The sequence below is a fragment of the Dermacentor silvarum genome, chromosome 4 (assembly GCF_013339745.2).
Source record: "Dermacentor silvarum isolate Dsil-2018 chromosome 4, BIME_Dsil_1.4, whole genome shotgun sequence".
NCBI lineage: Eukaryota > Metazoa > Arthropoda > Arachnida > Ixodida > Ixodidae > Dermacentor > Dermacentor silvarum.
The window spans coordinates 137,855,355-137,875,815 of record NC_051157.2 but is presented as its reverse complement, the minus strand read 5'-3'; the positions used below and the strand labels follow the sequence as shown (position 1 = coordinate 137,875,815).

The following is a 20,461-nucleotide window of genomic DNA, read 5'->3' as shown; positions in this document are numbered from 1 at the left end:
ATTCTCGAGTCTGATTTCCGAGAAAAAACATGTTACGCTTATCCTATATTTCATACATAAATGTAATGACATTCCCAAATGTCTGTCCGCTCAACTAAGCAACTTGTATATTATAAACGGCTGCTTTCAGTTATTCGACGCACTATCATAACGACAATAATGTAGCAATTAGAGAAACGGCATACCTCACGTACACGTACAGATATGTGTAGATCTGCTGCGTTCGTTCAAGAAGATAAGTGTGGTACCACATGGGGCACCCAGTTTTAATGGGTTGCAAAGATGGTGAGACTGTCAAAAAAAAAAAGTTTTCCTTGCCTGAATCAAGTTAGCAGATTTACAGGCTGCCCCAAAACGGGGCATTTATATTGAATGACAGCTTATTACACTTATTATCAGGGCTTATTAGCAGCTTATTAGCCGGACTTATTAACACCCCTGCGTTAATTTTCTCAGGAACTGCGCCTCTGCGCAACAGCCACAACTCTCCGGCAGCACAATCATTCGGAATAACAGTCCGCACTTGCATCGGTCTCTCACCTTTGAGACTGCAATAGTGCGGTTATGCGTTACATTCGTACGGAAACGACTGTTCGGCATCGTACAGCATATCAATAACATTTTCACACACACACACACACACACACACACACACACACACACACACACACACACACACACACACACACACACACACACACACATATATATATATATATATATATATATATATATATATATATATATAGTTTTAATTGCCTGCTATGAATATTATTTCTGCGAATGAGAGTTTTATGTGCAGTATTCACTAATACGTATGTTTCGTATGCAACTGTACCATTTGTACCATTCTCAATGTACCCTTTGATTTAATTACGTAGAAATACATCGGTCATTCTTCGCGCCACGCAGCTAATAAACCTGGTTTATTTCACTTTCATATTGTTTTCTTCGATCATTGTTCCCGATTAATATCCACCGACAAGAAGCGCGCGTAAAATGACACGCTATCAATAATAAAATTTTCGTACGTAGCTTCATGTTGCAGAGATGCCAGTTGCTTTTAGAAGACAGTGTTAAAAACAATGGTTCACTTGACTGAAACTACCTTTGGTACCCGCCGTCAAGAGTCATGAGCGCACCAAAGCAACTAAAACATAAAAACAAATGTACTGCACAGACGTTCTGCGAGAAAAACTGGGCGCCGCCAGCGTCCGCGTAGCGAACGCGCGCTCGCTAGCAGACGACGCGCTTGACAACGACAACAAAACTGAAGACGACGCGTTGTATAATCCATGCCACAAATATATATGTTTGGCAAGATGGTGTAAACATAAATTTGCAGTTGAAATAAAGCACTATTTTAAGAGCGTACTATGCGCAATCGGCCTCGGCGCCCGCAGCGAAAGTGCGTTGAATATGCCGCGGAGCGCGTCTCCGCCCCAGTCCAGTTCGCTCGCAGCGCCCTCGCAAAATTTTTCCACACGCGGCGCCTCAGCGGGAGAGCGCCGTTCGGCCCACTCGACCATTATCTAGTACACTCTAGCCTTGGCCAATCACCGTGAACGCGCCATACTTCCACGGCAAAGCAAATTGGAACGCATTTTAATAGCGCCGTGGCATGGACGACCACGTGGATGCGTGATCGGTAGCGGCGAGCGGACGCCTGAGATCCAGAAGCGCCAAGGATACGATACGATCCGCGCATTCGAAGGTCGTAAAACGAGCCATAGTGAAGTCTCGCTACAAAAACGCGTTACAAAAATCGTGCCGTCATAACATTGCTGACAGTTTTCGGAAGGAAACACGCAGGCTCACGGCGGCAGGTTATCCTTTCCATGTATTGGTATCGGTGGCACAATCATTGCTCAAGGAAGTCGGAACCGGCACCCGGCCCATTCTAGTCACTGTACCATTATCTGGGAGAGAGCCTTGCGGTCCAAGCACAGGTGAAAAAATAGTGGTGATGCCGTACATTCATTCGATCGCGCACCGTCTAAAGAAAATTGGTAAAAGATGCAGTGTAAAAGTGGTGTTTTCCGCGCCGTAAAAATTGCTGAGCATGTGTGCGAAGGTAAACCCAGGTGCCACACAGAAACGAGGCTGTGAAACACAACACATAAAGTCTAAAGAAGTTCGTCGACTGCACTGAGGGAGGGGTATATTCTGTTCCACTTCAGTGCGGCAGAAAGTACATCGGACAGACCGGACGATGTCTGAACGAAAGATTAAAGGAGCATGATTATAATGTTTCAAGAGCAGTCTCCGGACACCCTGGGATACATTGTAGAAATTGCGGATGCCGGCCATTCTTTAAGAAATGCAATATTGTGAGCAAAGATAGCAGCCAAATGACGCGAGAGATAATCGAAGCCGCTGAGATTGCGCGTTTGGGAAGTATGTGCGTAAGCATGCCATCCGTTTACCTAAGTGCAAAAGAAATATAGATTTCCTCACGCACTAATCTGAAATTGTGTGTCCTCATCCCCCCCCCCCTTTTTTTTTGCGATGTCGAGTCCAGCAGAAATGATAATGTACAAAGCCGGCTTGGTATTGGTGGATGGCCCTTTTTGGAAAGTTTTTTGTTGCTCTCCCCTTTTGAGTATCTTCCTGTATTTATTCCACTGACAAGTAAATCGATAGTTGCAAGTAGCGCGCATAGGGGCCGACTACGGGGGCGCTCTGGGGCTCGAGCCCCCTCCGGAATTTTGCTGGGGGGGGGGGGGGGGGGGGGGGCTGAGCCTCCCCCCCCCCCCCCCCATTGCCGCTAAAATGTCAGTACCGGAGTTCTGTTGCCCACATAATTTGAGGATTCTCTTGCAGGGCCTCCACATTTTCACTTTTGTTGTGGCTAAAAGCTAACGGCACCATTGTTCGCGCGGACGTGCACGGCTTTTAATTTATACTTTCGCTTTATTTCGGCAAATCCTGACAATAGGAGGGCAAGCACATTAGAAGCACCAGCGGCGGCTACCTCATCCTTGTTTCCACACTTTAACATTCTTTTTTTAATTTCCGCTGAGAACACCACGCACAGACACAATATATTTAAATATATACAAAGGACACAGTTTATTATATTTTTTTAAAGAGAAGGAGGTAGCCAACTAAATGGATAGCCAATACCTAGAAAATGAATGTGTTGATGTAAGTTCACCTCGATTCAAATTACTTTGCGTGCTTTTTTGACCCTGAAAAAAGCCTGCAGACTTCAGTGACCCATTCAGCAGAGTCTTCTATCAACGGCGTGTGAAAAGCACGTGAGTGATATGTGTCTCAATATTGATTTCTCTTTCCAATAGGCAATGATATAACGAGTGGCGACAAAATAAAAGAAAAAAAAAGCTCTTCTAATTATTTACAATATTTACGCATTAGGGATGGAAACCTCGCCTCTTGCATGCAGAGGCCATAAATACGGGGTGTTTCAGCCAACACTTCCAAAAATTTTTTAAAGGTTGCCTGTGGCAGATCGCACAATTCTAGTTCATGAGCTGGTCTACTCGAAGAGGTGGACATTACTTACACAAAAACTTGAAATGCATAATCGACTAATTAAAAAATCACCAATTAGGTTTTTAACATATTAACTTATGTATGACCCGTGTTGTAATTTACGAATTCTAGCCGTGGAATTCGCAAGGCGGATGCACAAGGAACTAATTCTCAGGATGGCACCAGTTTCTAGATATTAATTCCCGAACATTGCGGAGAAATGCATTGGCGTTCCAGTTACTTTTGTGCTTACCCGCTGTGGTTGTTTAGTGGCTATGGTGTTGGACTGCTAAGCATGAGGTCGCAGGATCAAATCACGGCCACGGCGGCTGCATTTCGATGGGTCGAAATGCTAGAACACCCGTATACTTAGATTTAGGTGCACGTTAAAGAACCCCAGGTGGTCTAATTTATTCCAGAGTCCTCCACTACAGCGTGCCTCATAATTAGATCGTGGTTTTGGCACGTAAAATCCCATAATTTGTTCTTTTCATACTTTTGTGCGTTGATGCATAAAACGTTGAGAAAGTGACTGGCACACCAATGCATTTCTCCGCAAAGTTAGAGAATTAATATCTCGACACTGGTGTCAGCCTGATATTTAGTTCAACGTGGATCGGCACTCCACAGCTAGAATTTCTAAATTGCAACATGGGCCATAAGGTAATTAGCTAAAAATTTGATTGGTTAATTTGGTTAATTAGCCGATTATGCATTTCAATTTCTTGTGCAAGTAATACCCGCCTCTTCGAGTAGGCGAGCTCATGAACTAGCATTGTACTATCTGCCGCAGGCCACCTTTAAAAATTTTGGAAACTGTTCGCTGAAACACCTTGTATATAGAAGTCAAGCCGGATTCACTCAAAATCAGAATAAATAGAAGTCTAGAAATCATGCGCAGCAGCGCTTATACTCGGACGCAAAGTACTAAAAAAAAAGTTGCAGTGGCTTAGCTCGGCTATGCCAGGATATACGTAGCGTTAGCAAAGGTTCAGCTGATTATTCTTAGCTTTCCTGGTTGTCTAGATTGTCAAGGATTAGCTTGATTGTCATGCTTACTGCTGCTCCAATGACACACACGCGGTATACGTATTATGTGGCACATGTATTCATTCCTCCTACGCTCAAGCGCTAATTGCCAGGCAACTACTTCGGGATCCGATGAGTCAAGCTTCTCCGTTCTTCTGCGCTGTTGAGCAGCATTTGCGCTCTCCTTCTCCATGGCTATACCACACTGGCCAACGCCAGTCAGAAGCGCAGCGGCTCCAGCGCAGTGTCAGACGGCGACTGCAAGACGAGCGCGCGCCGGCGCCAGTGCGTCTACCACGGCTACGACGTCACTCATCTGGAATGCGCAGACCGGCGGCGGAGTGCGCGAGAGGTGCCGGCTCCGGTGGCTCCGGTGCGCAAGCCGTGTGACATCACTGATCCTTGCGCATGCGCAGCACGGCTCTTGATGTGCCGCACGAAACGGGCTTGGCTAGGCCAGTGTAGCTAACGCTACAAAATAAAAAAGAGTGCAGTTTAGCCGGGAAGGCGAAGCAGTATTAGTGATAGCGAAGTAGAAGCCAATTACACGAAGGAAGATTCTTACTGTGTAAATCCGTGTAAGGATCGCACCCGTGTAAGGGCCGCACCCATAACTTGACAGCCAATATTTAAAAAAAAAAAAAAAAAGACATCCAACCGAGAAGCAATCGCGTTCCGTGCGCTGATTCTGATCGGGCTCAACAGCGAATTGTCGCGCGCAGCGTACTTTCGCTCGTCGCTACTGGATGTCGAGAGGAGGCGATCGCGGACGTTTACGGCGGATTTCATATTCGTAGTTGGAAAAATGAGGTCAAATGGCCCGGTCCCATGAAAGGCTCGTCAAAATCGCGGCAGAAAAGTGTGGCCCTTACACGAGTTATAGTGGCCATATAAGTTGTAGTAAACATTCACCTAAAATTAAAATAGTCAGCATAGTGGACATAGTAAGCACGGACCATGTAAACCTCTAAATACCTCACTGAATGACCTCGAGCACTCGTTTTCACAACACAAGCATTGTGAAGAACGCTGGCAGCGGAGGCGAACGAACCGGTTCGTACAGCCGCGCGATTCACCACAACTCTAAAAATTAGTTTCATCATCATTATCTGCCTATTTTTGTGTCCACTGTTGACGGCCTCTGTGAGTGATCTGCGATGACCTTTGTCTCTTAACTCTACAACACTAGGGGTGCCGAAAGACAGCCCAGCAAGGAAGACAGCACGCATGAAGCCATCCTTGGTCGCCCTTTATCATTGCACCCACCAATGATTACCAACAATTAGATATGGCACGCGGGCCCCATAAGCGCCGGCCGCGTAAAGTCATTCACAGCTACGGCAGGGCTAGAGGAGAAGACCTTCCCATTCGCGTATGATTACGTGACCTACAACTAACCCGAATATTGAGCGCGTGGGAAATAATGCCCATCAAGCCGCCAACCTTTTCGGCTCACTGTTACGTGCTTTTTTCCACACACAGAGTATGGGCGGCATATGTATGTCTTTTGGATTTAATGCGGAACATCGTGGCGACGACAACCGCGACAATTTGCCTGAAGAGTCGATTTAATTGCTTTCGCCAAAAAAGCTAGAAATAGAAAATTGTCAACAGACGGTACACACAGACACACACACACACACACACACACACACACACACACACACACACACACACACACACACACACACACACATATATATATATATATATATATATATATATATATATGGGTAAGTTTCGGAAAGCTAGTCCCCCCCCTCCCGGAAAAATGAAAACTTTCCGCCTATGGCGTTCTGTGGCGTGTGTTTCTCTTCTGTGTGTTTCGACAACATGTTGCGCAATCCAACCTCTAGAGTTTACGCGGTCATCGAGCGAGATGTGTTCATGTTTGCTTGTGCGCGCGTGACACCATGCCTGTTGATTGATTTAGTATGCCGATGTTTACAAGTTTACACGGCTGATAAAACTACTATCGTAACTTTGTATGCCTTCCACTAATTTGCTATCAGAATCGATGCGTCGTCTTTCGGGCGAAATTGCGACTTTTTTTTTTTCAACATCGCCTATAAGTGCACAAGCGCACTTATATTGTGACGCGATCAAGTAGGGGGTGTAGCCAGGAGGGGGCACACCGGTCACGTGCTCCCCCCCCCCCCTCTTTCCCGAAATTTCGGTGGTGTACCAAGATGCCACTCGCCCGGCGGCATCTTCAATGCATCTTGACTAACTGGAGGTTTCAGAGTAAATTGCGTCACAAAATATGCAAAGCACGATGTAGGCGTGAGAAGTGGACAAGAGATAGCTTCGGATTATAATTTGAACATTTGAGAAAACTCCCACCGGCCAGTTTCACGACGCCACCGCTGCCGCGGTGCATGCTGGTACTTGTAGTCATCCGGCCGCTCCAGCCGCCGGACTCCGGAGTGCCTGTGCGTCGTCCTGTTTCCGAACGATTTTTGGCAATTTTTATGGTTTGTGTAGAGCCATCGTGCGATGGGTGGATTGACCTGCTGCGTTCCTGGGTGCTACAACAACCACACAAGGGAGAAAGGCTTCGGATTCTATGTGTTTCCTAAAGAGCGAAAGCTTTGAGAGACGTGGATCCAACGGATTAATAGGTTGTACTGGTAATACACAGCGCTAGAAGAAACACGGGGACGAATAGCGGCCGCATTTCGATGGGGGGAAAATGCGAAAACACCTGTGTACGTAGATTTCCCGGAATTTATAGATTATTTGTCGATTATCAATTAGCTATTGATTGGCTATCGCAAGGTATTGGCCACGTATTTGGGCTAGGCTAAGCAGTACCAAGTCATCCCCAGAATTTCCCGGAATTTATTGATTATTGATCGATTATCGATTAGCTATTGATTGGCTATCGCAAGGTATTGGCCACGTATTTGGGCTAGGCTAAGCACTACCAAGTCATGCCCAGCATTTTCCGGAATTTATTGATTATTGATTGATTAGCTATTGATTGGCTATCGCAAGGTATTGGCTGCGTATTTGGGCTAGGCTAAGCAGTAGCAAGTCATCCCCAGAATTTTCCGGTATTTATTGAGTATTGATCGATTATTGATTGGCTATCGATGACTTGGCGATAATTGGCTATCGGAGTTTCTATGTTAAAAACGCCGCCTAGCTTACCTAAGAACTTCTAGATATCGCTCATACCGAAGTCTGCAAGTCGTGCGCGAAACCCATGTAGGTAAGCGTCATTAGGGCACGAAAGTTACGGCGCCGCATTTCAAAACCTGCCTCCAACAGGTATACAAATCCTATTATGTCCGTCGCTAAGCAAACATAACGTTGCAGTCACCGAGATGCACGTGTGCAAAAATAGTAACGCAAAACGACCGCGTACATCAGCATGTACGCGGTCGAACGAAGCTCTAACAAATACGATACTCAACGCGTAATCAGCGGGTAACAACCGAAATGCAAGAGCAGCAGGCACTTTTCAAGCGTCGCCTGGCATGATGCAATGAACAGCCGATGTAATTTCTTAAAATACATGACGAATGTTTCTCGGTGGTAGAGTCGCAGAGATGTCTGCGAAGCTCGTGCGCAGTACTCAACCAGCGCGGGCTGCGGTGGTGTGGTTGACCAGTTGACTACAACCAAGATGGTGGTAGTGCTACTTCCGGAAAACCGGCGCATGCGCAGATTGGTTGGTGGGATCGGTCTATTAAGGAAGCAGAAAGACAAAGCCTCTGGGAGCACAACTTATATTCATGCGTGCGCCATAGGCGGAAAGTTTTCATTTTACCGGTGGGGGCTGGGGCCCGACCAGCTTTCCGAAACTTACCCACACACACTATATATATATATATATATATATATATATATATATATATATATATGTGTGTGTGTGTGTGTGTGTGTGTGTGTATGTATGTATGTATGTATGTATGTATGTATGTATGTATGTATGTATGTACCGTCTGTTGACAATTTTCTATTTCTAGACTAGCTTTTTTGGCGAAAGCAATTAAATCGACTCTTCAGGCAAATTGTCGCGGTTGTCGTCGCCACGATGTTCCGCATTAAATCCAAAAGACATACATATGCCGCCCATACTCTGTGGGTGGAAAAAAGCACGTAACAGTGAGCCGAAAAGGTTGGCGGCTTGATGGGCATTATTTCCCACGCGCTCAATATTCGGGTTAGTTGTAGGTCACGTAATCATACGCGAATGGGAAGGAGAGCCGCGTCTTCTCCTCTAGCCCTGCCGTAGCTGTGAATGACTTTACACTGCTGCCCGCGTGCCATATCTAATTGTTGGTAATCATTGGTGGGTGCAATGATAAAGGGCGACCAAGGATGGCTTCATGCGTGCTGTCTTCCTTGCTGGGCTGTCTTTCGGCACCCCTAGTGTTGTAGAGTTAAGAGACAAAGGTCATCGCAGATCACTCACAGAAGTCGTCAGTAGTGGACACAAAAATAGGCAGATAATGATGATGAATCTAATTTTTAGAGTTGTGGTGAATCGCGCGGCTGTACGAACCGCTCGCCTCCGCTGCCGGCGTTCTTCACAATGCTTGTGTTGTGAAAGCGAAAGCTCGAGGTCATCCAGTGAGGTATTTACAGGTTTACATGGTCCGTGCTTACTATGTCCACTATGCTTACTATTTTAATTTTAGGTGAATGTTTACAACTTATATGGCCACTATAACTCGTGTAAGGGCCACACTTTTCTGCCGCGATATTGACGAGCCTTTCATGGGACCGGGCCATTTGACCTCATTTTTCCAACTACGAGTATGAAATCCGCCGTAAACGTCCGCGATCGCCTCCTCTCGACATCCAGTAGCGACGCGCGAAAGTACGCTGCGCGCGACAATTCGCTGTTGAGCCCGATCAGAATCAGCGCACGGAACGCGATTGCTTTTCGGCTGGATGTCTTTTTTTTTTTTTTAATATTGGCTGTCAAGTTATGGGTGCGGCCCTTACACCGGTGCGATCCTTACACGGATTTACACAGTAAGAATCTTCCTTCGTGTAATTGGCTTCTACTTCGCTATCACTAATACTGCTTCGCCTTCCCGGCTAAACTGCACTCTTTTTTATTTTTTTAGTACTTTGCGTCCGAGTATAAGCGCTGCTGCGCATGATTTCTAGACTTATATTTATTCTGATTTTGAGTGAATCAGGCTTGGCATCATTTCGGTTACTGCGTGACTTCTATATACAAGGTGTTTCAGCGAACAGTTTCCAAAATTTTTAAAGGTGGCCTGTGGCAGATAGTACAATTCTAGTTCATGAGCTCGCCTACTCGAAGAGGCGGGCATTACTTGCACAAGAAATTGAAATGCATAATCCAAATTAACTAATTAACCAAATTAACCAATCAAATTTTTAGCTAATTACCTTATGGCCCATGTTGCAATTTAGAAATTCTAGCTGTGGAGTGCGGATCCACGTTGAACTAAATCTCAGGCTGACACCAGTGTCGAGATATTAATTCTCTAACTTTGCGGAGAAATGCATTGGTGTGCCAGTCACTTTCTCAACGTTTTATGCATCAACGCACAAAAGTATGAAAAGAACAAATTATGGGATTTTACGTGCCAAAACCACGATCTGATTATGAGGCACGCTGTAGTGGAGGACTCTGGAATAATTTAGACCACCTGGGGTTCTTTAACGTGCACCTAAATCTAAGTATACGGGTGTTCTAGCATTTCGCCCCATCGAAATGCAGCCGCCGTGGCCGTGATTTGATCCTGCGACCTCATGCTTAGCAGTCCAACACCATAGCCACTAAACAACCACGGCGGGTAAGCACAAAAGTAACTGGAACGCCAATGCATTTCTCCGCAATGTTCGGGAATTAATATCTCGAAACTGGTGCCATCCTGCGAATTAGTTCCTAGTGCATCCGCCTTGCGAATTCCACGGCTAGAATTCGTAAATTACAACACGGGTCATACATAAGTTAATATGTTAAAAACCTAATTGGTGATTTTTTAATTAGTCGATTATGCATTTCAAGTTTTTGTGTAAGTAATGTCCACCTCTTCGAGTAGACCAGCTCATGAACTAGAATTGTGCGATCTGCCACAGGCAACCTTTAAAAATTTTTTGGAAGTGTTGGCTGAAACACCCCGTATTTATGGCCTCTGCATGCAAGAGGCGATGTTTCCATCCCTAATGCGTAAATATTGTAAATAATTAGAAGAGCTTTTTTTTCTTTTATTTTGTCGCCACTCGTTATATCATTGCCTACTGGAAAGAGAAATCAATATTGAGACACATATCACTCACGTGCTTTTCACACGCCGATGATAGAAGACTCTGCTGAATGGGTCACTGAAGTCTGCAGGTTTTTTTCAGGGTCAAAAAAGCACGCAAAGTAATTTGAATCGAGGTGAACTTACATCAACACATTCATTTTCTAGGTATTGGCTATCCATTTAGTTGGCTACCTCCTTCTCTTTAAAAAAATATAATAAACTTTGTCCTTTGTATATATTTAAATATATTGTGTCTGTGCGTGGTGTTCTCAGCGGAAATTTTAAAAAAATGCTTAAAGTGTGGAAACACGGATGAGGTAGCCGCCGCTGGTGCTTCTAATGTGCTTGCCCTCCTATTGTCAGGATTTGCCGAAATAAAGCGAAAGTATAAATTAAAAGCCGTGCACGTCCGCGCGAACAATGGTGCCATAAGCTTTTAGCCACAACAAAAGTGAAAATGTGGAGGCCCTGCAAGAGAATCCTCAAATTATGTGGGCAACAGAACTCCGGTACTGACCGGCGGGGGGGGCTCAGCCCCCCCAGGAAAATTCCGGAGGGGGCTCGAGCCCCAGAGCCCCCCCGTAGTCGGCGCCTATGGCGTGGGCCGAAAAATGTCCCGAAGCAATATCCTTTATATGCGACGTCCATGGTAGGATATCTAAAATTAGACGTACGGCGAATGTCCCATTTCTCTCAGAAATGGCACACGGATATTGGGACATCATTTTGGATTTCCCACGGACGAAGTGTTTTCATTTTCGTGTAGCCACGGCTGTAACCATAGCCGTGCGCAGGCTTTTCAATAGTTCGATTCAGTAGGCGTTCAATGGCGGCGGGCCTGAGGCGGCCCCTGGCATAAGCGGTGCGCTGACTGCTCTTGCAAAAAGCTCTATACATCCTGTCCTTAAAAATTTAAAGCGAGAGCCTGCATTCTTTCGACCAATGTTGAATGATCGAAACATTTACAGGGTGTCCCAACTGTCATGCAGCAAGATTTTAAGATATGCAAATTCCACGTAGCTGGACAGTTTTTCCATTCCGCCTAATTACATAATTTGTATTAATTAATAATCAACTTCTCAAATATTATAATTAGATGAAAAGTGTCAATGAGAAAATTGTAGAGCAACATGAAAAACTCCCGATTCAGCTTTCTGTTGCTCAGAACGTGCTACATAATTTTTTTTTCGAGCGTGAAAGAAGCCCGCGGATACACGCAATTTTACGTTTATTAGGTCGGCTAGCTTCGCTTTATTCGCAGACCATTCCATGGTTTCGCCTGGGTCGGTTGCTGGTCGGGTTCCCGCCGAGTAGATTCAATTTCACTCAAAAAAAAAAATCGGGGTAGCTTGCACTAGTGGCGCAAGACTAACACAGCAGAGCTGACCGGTTCCTATAGCTGGTCGTGCTAAGTTAAACGAAGTAATGCCAAGTGATGCTAAGTTATACGAAGTAATGCCAAGTTATGCTAAGTATATATACGAAGTGTATAAGCATTTCCTCATGGTCCGTGGCATCGGGGAACGGCTTGCGAAGCACTTGCAGTCCGAGCACACGTAAAGGAAGTGGGGCGAATGCTATGCACAGTGTACGGGCGGCGCGCAGCAGACGACACGCCGGGATGACGTCACGGCGCAGGCGCAGTAGCGCGCAGCTACTGGCGGGAGCTCGGCGGAGCCATGTCTGTGTCGGGCGAAGCGAGCGCGCACCTGCACCCAACGTTTATAGATACTTTTTCAAGTATCTATAAACGTTGCCTGCACCGGTGGTTACTAGGAAACGCGAGGTAACGTCATCGCTACTGCTTCGGCGCCTGCGCGGCTAGGCGAGGTTGGGCCAGGTCAACACCACCTAGATAGCACAAGGCCTATGCACTCCGATCTATGACGTCATGCTACCTGGCCCCACTGCCATAGAATCTAATGGGGATATGCTCCCGCGTAAGCAACAGTGATTTTGACGGGCCAGGTAACATGACGTCATAAATCGGAGTGCGTAGGCCTTGTGCTATCTAGGTGGTGTCGGCCAGGTGGTGCACAGCTGTGGCTTGGTTGTTGCTAGGCAACGGCGCGGAGTTTTCTGCGGACTTTGGATGTTTCTCCTCTAGCTTTAACAGCTTGCTGTTAAAAAAATGTTCACCGACGATTACGATAGTCCCTAATGCGAAATATGAGCATGTCCCAACTGTCATGCAGCAAGATTTTAAAATATGCAAATTCCACGTAGCTGGACAGTTTTTCCATTCCGCCTAATTACATAATTTGTATTAATTAATAATCAACTTCTCAAATATTATAATTAGATGAAAAGCGTCAATGAGAAAATTGTAGAGCAACATGAAAAACTCCCGATTCAGCTTCCCCGATGCCACGGACCATGAGGAAATGCTTATACACTTCGTATAGAGCATGCGCTCTATACGTGTTTTCATTTCGCGATATTTTGGCTGGCGCGGACAATCTGTCTCGTGCGGCACATTGCAAACGGAGCGATGTGTGGCTCGACTGCCCCGCTAATCGGGAGATCGCGAGAGGCAGCGCGTGGGCGCGATTCACAGCAGCCGCCGCAGACAGACCTCCGCTCATGCATCGCTTTGTTTCCATATGTGCTAGGGCACGTTGCCGGGCTAGTTGGTTTGGATTCATAATAGACATAGAGCAGCGCAACACGATAGGGACCAAGAATAAGAAGACACACACACAGCACTAACTTTCAACTAAGTTTTATCTGATCGCACATGAGCACAAACTCACCCATTTCTGTTAACCGACTATAATATTTCAGCTTCGCCATATACGCTTTTAATTCACAGCAACGTCTGACGAGCTAACGGCTAGGCAACTCTACGACACCAAATGCTCGAATGCATATATGTCACTCCTCCCCCTAGCAAATGACACAGCTCACTAGAACGCGGCTTCTGACTGAACACCTATAGTTTTGTTAAACCGTCCAGAACAAACTCCGCATCAGCCAATTCAACGTGTGGCCACGGAGCGCAAGGAAGATCGACTGACATCGAATGGCATTTCTATAGTTCCACGTATGTATATTTATAAATTGCTGTACAGGGCGACAATTAAAAGAATACGCAAAAATTAAGCTAAACAAAATCCATCGACACGTTGGTTTATAAATGCCGGTGCTTTTGTCAAATCAAAGAGAGAAGAGAACAGTCGAATCCTTCAGCTGAGTCCGTGCTGCGCCTTCCCTGGCGGGAAGAAAAGACTTGACTTGGAGCTCGTTGAGCAGGAACGACTCTTGGAAGTCTTGCGGCTCGGTGGCAGCGGCAGCTCCAAGGACTCCTTCATGACGTCAATGGTTGGGTTGCTGGACGTCGAGGACCTGCGAGCCACGAGCTTCACGATTTCAGTGCTCGCTTTGCTCGTCATCGAGGGTCTGCGAGATACCATTTTCTGGGACGGTTGCCCCGCAGGCAACGCGCGAAACGCCATCAGCGTGGCGAACAACAAGGACGCCACTATGGCCAGGCTCACATCTTCGCGGCCCACGTCTCGAAGCCCGGACGTCGGGTATGCGGCGATGGCACCTACGCGGCCGCAGGCCGACACCCAAGCCAACGCCGTGACTCGCACTGGTGTGGGGAACGCCTCGACGACGTACACTGCGTGCACGACGATTGCCAAGTAGGCGATCGTCTTGGCCGCGATGAATATCGCCGCCAAAAGCGGAGCCAGACTGGCCGCCGTGGCACTGACGCTCATGCAGCACGCCAAGAGTATCAGAGTCACGAGGCTGACCCTAAGGAGCTGCGTCATGGCGACCGCCCGCGCTGCGAGGACGTATAGAATCGCGTAGCTCAACATCGTGGCGCCGGTCGAGGCCCACCAGAGGTGTCTCACGCTCGTCGCTGCCGACGAGAGGAGAAACACGTGGGCGGCGAAAGTGATCACGGCTTGCGTCGCGAGCGCAACCAAGGCGCGCCGCCGCATGTCGCCTCCGGGGGAGCTGGACGGTGTGTAGACTTTCTTCATGGCGTCGTTCCTGACAGCCTCGACTTTCAACATGTTCATCAGCCAGTCGATGCTGAACGGCTCGAAATTGTTGACCTCGGCCGCGGACAACATGGCGACGCCGGCTCCCTGCAGGTCCCGCTTGGCGATGAGCCATCGTGGCGACTCCTGGGTGATGGCGAACGCGACCACGAGGAGTAGAGTGGGTGCCAGGAGGACGACCTGCAGCAGAAACCAGCTGACGCGCGCTGAAGCCAGATGAACCGAGCTCAGCCGAAGCAGCTGAGACCACATATCGGACAGCAGGAACGGGAATGACGAGGCGAAGGTGGTCATCAAGACTCGGTCGCTGTAGCCAGACCCTTCGAAAAGCATCACGAGGCTGACGGCCACGTTGGTCGCGCCGAAACCGGCCGCGAGGAACCTGGTCGAAAGGTACATGCTGTAGGTGTCGGCGAAGCAGCCCGCGAACGATATGGTCAGCAGCATTGAGACCGAGACCCACAGGACCGGCTTGCGACCGCCGCGGTCGGCCATGTGCCCCGCCGCGATCACGAGAATCGGCGAGCCTGCACTGTACACTATGTTGGCGACGGTGTTGAGCCAGCGCCGGTGGCAGACCAGGTTCCAGCGGCTCACTGTGGTGGTGGGCGCGCGCTCAGCGTCGTAGTCCCAGGCGTCGCACTCGACTGCCGCGGTGTCGTTGCCGTCGCCCCTGTTCGAGTAGACCAGGCATCGGCTGAACCGCCCGTCGGCTTCCACCGGGATGGCCGCGCTCTTCCAATCGGCGGTGGACATGTTCAGCCCAGGTGGCCGCCGGCACCAGTGGTCCACGTCTTCTGAGATCAGTGCGAACGCGATCGCGTGGCAGTTCATGACGAACGAGGAGAGAACTGCCACGAGCAGCATTCCTCGCTGGAAATTTCCGTAGCCGAATGCGTCGTGGCAGTCGAAGCAGTCGGCGGTTTGCAGGTCGAGTTCTTTGAGACGACGCCGTGAGAAGAGGTCCATGACGTCCCGCTGCTGTCCGTGAGCCGTGCGAGCAACCTGCTCGCTCTTCTTCTTCTGCCTTTACTTCGTTCTAATGCCACGTACCCACAGCAGTGGATTGGACGATAATATGACGAAAGATTCCAAGGTGAATTTCTGGTATAAGTTCAAAACTAAAAACAGGAATTTTCGTGCGATCGCCGCAGGATAAAGAAAGTCGCAAACTTCTCAGAAAGGCCAAGCACTGATAGCGATAGCATAGTATTAGACAAATACAAATCAAAGACAAATCAAAGCACACAACACATGGTTTCTGACGCGAATAGGCAAGCATGACGAGATCTCAATCAATGGCCACAAACACTCCCTGTTGAAATGCTGGCGTTATGAAGGGAGCCGGCAGCGGGGAGCGAATGCTTTGTACCCGCCGCAGATTACCTCCAAGATAGGGCGCGCGGGCCGCGTATGCGTAAAGTCCCTCAATACACTTTTATAGAGGGACCTTAGTATGCGTTCAGGCGCGGAATGCGCAGCCACGGCCGGGCTAGAGGAGGAGACGCATTCGCCACCCCCTCCCCTCGAGCACGCGCTTGATTACGTGACCTACAACTCACGGCGCGCCGCGGGCAGGCGGCGAGCTTGAAACCGCCATCCTTCTCGGCTCACCCGCGCACATTGTTCTTCGCACCCACAGCAAACGGCGCGTGGGGCGCGATGGAGTCTTATCGCCACTTGGACATTATACCTAACATCACGGCGATGACAAAAATTCGCCTGGAGTGTCCATACAATAGCTATCGCAATAGATAGGCTGATTACCTGACTGCATTGATGAAATTGTCATTAAACTATAGGTAATCGTTCGATGCATATGGTAATACCATTAGCAACGGAGGCACTATTAGTCTTCCAGGACACTGGCCCGAACCAGACGCATAACGTTGATGACACTGGGCGAATTGCAAAGGAATTATTTATTAAAACGCGGAGATAATTGGCAGGCGCATCAAGGGGATAGGGGGAAATGGATGAGCCTCTTTCGCATACTTGACCTTGTCACTGACTGAAAATGTCCCGGTTGGCACCAACTTCAAGACAAACTTAACCAATTACATACTGCGAAGTATGTTGGCGTTCCACGACTTTCTTAACGAACGTCGTTTTATGCATTGAAGCACAAAAGTAACTGGAACGCCAATGCATTTCTCCGCAAAGTTGGGGAATTAATATCTCGAAACTGGTGTCATCCTAAGAATTCGTTCCAAGTGAATCCGCCTTGCGAACTCCGCGGCTAGAATTTGTAAATTGCAATACGGGGCCATAAGGTAATTATGGAGGGAATTGGAGGGAACCCCCGTTCCCTCCAATTCGTTGAGGCTGCCCTGGATCTTCCCTGGCAATGCCTTCGAGATGTTGACTTTTTTTTTTCTAAGTGACTGTCTGCACAATGACTAGAAACGAATGGCTTGGAGACAGCAAGTGCTAGCCATGGCTTCGAAATTTTTTGACATTTTTCCTAACTAAACATCTTCACAACTGCTAGTGCGTATAGTAGAGCACTGCACGGGGTTGTTTTTTGGGCCCAGGCGTTCATTACTAAGGTTAGCCATGGCCTGCGTTTGTATGCCAGGCCCGGCCTGTAAGTAAAAAATTATTTTTTTTCTTTTTTACTAACAGATTGCACCGTATGTGTCAGCCTCATTTTCTCGAGAACTAATCAGCTGCAGTGTATAAGCATAAAAAACCGAAATCTTTGTATTTCCCACGGGGGCATCAGTGTTCTGGCGCATTGACTGTGCTGTTATTTTTCCGCCGGTGCGCATGCATTTACCTTGATCGTACGATTTGGTCCTATGAGGTCATGTAGCATGGTAGTGTATATATATATATATATATATATATATATATATAAGTAGGAGAATTCTCGAGAACACAGCATACGACATAAATGCAGGAGTAGAACGAGACACCCCTTGCGTCAGCGCTGAAATAATGTAATGGTGTCGTGAGTGGTAATATTGCAATCGCAAAAGCAGCAACAGGGAAATGGTTGTTTGCAGAGTGTTTTATTGTATAATTTATTTTTCCTGACACGGAAGCAATGTTCATTCTTGTGGAAAAGAAAAAAATTCAACTTCCTAATACGAAAGACCTACAAGCTGGCACTGGGGCTCCCACCGACAACGTCGACGGAGAAGCTACTCAGCCTGGGCATCCACAATACTTGGGAGGAACTAGCAGAGGCCCACAAGACGAACCAGATAGAGCGACTCAAGCTCACCAGCACGGGCAGGGACACCCTAATAAGACTGGGCTACTCAGTCGAATATGAGTCCAGAAAACAGCGGGTTCCTCTGCCCCTGAGGGAGAAGATCACGGTGGCCAGCATACCGAGAAACATGCACCCTGAATGCAACAGAGAAAGGAGGCGAGCGAGAGTGCAAGCTCTACGTAAGGCCTACGAAGGATCAAAACAAGGAGAAGTCAGATACACCGACGCGGCAAAGTACAAGAACAGAGCGGCCCACGCTATCAGCGTGATCAACGGCCAAGGACAAGAGGTAGCAGCAGCCTCGGTAAGCACTTCAGACATCGACTGCGCGGAAGAAACGGCGATAGCCCTGGCAGCTACTACGGGCAAGTGAGAGGAAGATCACATCACAGTCATCACGAACTCGCAAACAGCATGCAGAAATTACCAAAAGGGCCGCATTTCGAAACAAGCCCTGAGCATCCTCGAAAAACTAGACAATTTTCAAGAACTATACATTGTCTGGGCCCCGGGACACGAGTCCCTGGCGGGTAATGAAGCGGCTAACGCTGCTGCCCGAGATCACATTCTCCGGGCTATCCCACCGGGTTCACGAGCACCGGCAGACCAACATGATAGCGTCCCGAAAAGATATTCCGATATCCTGAGTCATTACAGACTGGGCAGGAGGATCTACCCACCCCCGCATCCCAAGCTAACAAGAGAAGAGGCAGTGATCTTCCGCAAACTACAGACCGGCACATTCCCGCACGGCACCCTGCTACACGCCATGTATCCTACGAGCTATACTCACAAATGCGCCTTCTGCTCTGCGCCCAATACCCTCTACCACATGGTATGGGAATGTCAACAAAACCCATCGACACCACCCATCACCAGACCAACCGTCGAGCAGTGGGAGGCCCAGCTGACAAACCCGAGCCCTGAAGACCAGCATCGCCTGGTGAGCAGGGCCAAGATATCGGCTCAGGCCCACGGCATCCTGGACTAGGGACGCCGCCCACCTCGGACGATTTTAGCGTCTGCTCACTTCCCTAAATAAAGTTTATTCCTCCTCATCTTATTTTTTCTTTTATGTGCTAAGATATATAATTATACCTAAATGTAAACAACTCAACGGAAACGGATAAATTCGTTCCTCCATTTTATCGAACTTCTTCTTTCTCCTCTTCTCCTCCGGTACTCGTGCCACTTCGACTTCGTCTTGACGGCACTCCACATTCTCCGGAGCCTCTGACTCCAGCCCTCCTGGGATGGTACGGGATGATGTTCCCAACGGAGCTAACTTCGATCGTCTTCGCCGGAGTCTCGTAGTACACTGACTTGAGGATTCCTTGCTGGCTTACCGTTTTGGTGACCATGTATGGACCACTAAATTGGCACTTGGAGCCGCTCAGTCCTTTCTTGACCAGTATGGAACTTCCAGGTTCAACCACAGGCAACTTACGATAGTGCATATTGTCGAAGTTTCTCTTCATTCCAAATTTATATTTTATTTGTTGTTCGGCTGTGTTGGGTGTCTCTAGAAGAATAACGCGGCCGGCGAATCCTAACTGATGATCTGCAGGAAACCAAGGACTTGTTCCATTTGCAGAAAATTATGGACTGCAGCCCAACCCCTCCGTGTAGGTGTTAATGTGGTGAGTCACTGCAGCTTCCAAGGCACATTTCCATCCACCAGGGAAGGTAGGGTATAAATCCAAATGCTTATTGAGGTCACGAATTAACCTTTCTGCGAGTGCGTTGCCTTCCGGATGGTACGGAGTCGAAAACCTTAGAGTGATGCCTCTCTGTTCGGCCCATCTTCCGAGCTTTTCGCTACGGAAAGCATGTCCATTATTAGAGTCAATACCTCAGTTGTCTTGAAGATGACGCGTTCCATTAGGGCGATTACAGAGTTGGCAACCTCCTTTCCACATTTAGCTGCTGCCATTCTTGTACATTCGTCAATGGCGACAAGGAAAGCCTGCGTCCTCCACACGCCTTCCCCCTTCTTTTTGACTTCAGCGAAGTCGAGGTGGACAACTTCAAAGGGTACGCTTGAATACGTGGGAATTACCATTTCGTTTCCTTTAGGTTTGTATTTGGCTTTAGCCATTTGACACAGGTGGCAAGTTCGGACACATTCGTGTACGTCTTCTTTCATACTTTCCCAGGTAAAGCGCTGGCTTATCTTCCTGAACGTCTTTGAGAATCCATCTTGCCCACCCGATTCGGCACTGTCGTGGTAAAGTCGCAAGATTCTTGGCCGGCATGTCTCTGGCACGTAAAACTTCTCGCCCTGTGGTCGAATTTCCTCTGTTCCCTCCCAGATGTCGATGGCGCACACTTTTCCCGTATTTGTTGCCGGTGAAATATGCAGCCTCGATAATGCATCAGCTTTTGGTAGCTTTTCTCTTGGTCTGTGGGTCACGTCAAATGTGAATTGCTGCAGTTCTTTGATCCACCTCACAATTCAG

The 20,461-nt window shown here is 47.8% G+C and overlaps 1 protein-coding gene across 1 annotated transcript; it reads right to left on the bottom strand.

Moving 5' to 3' along the window:
* Window positions 1-13,951: 13,951 nt before the first annotated feature.
* LOC125945019 (solute carrier family 22 member 13-like) lies at window positions 13,952-15,751 on the bottom strand. Its single transcript, XM_049666566.1, has one exon. It carries the CDS (start codon window positions 15,749-15,751, stop codon window positions 13,952-13,954), a length of 1,800 nt encoding a protein of 599 aa, XP_049522523.1.
* Window positions 15,752-20,461: the final 4,710 nt, after the last annotated feature.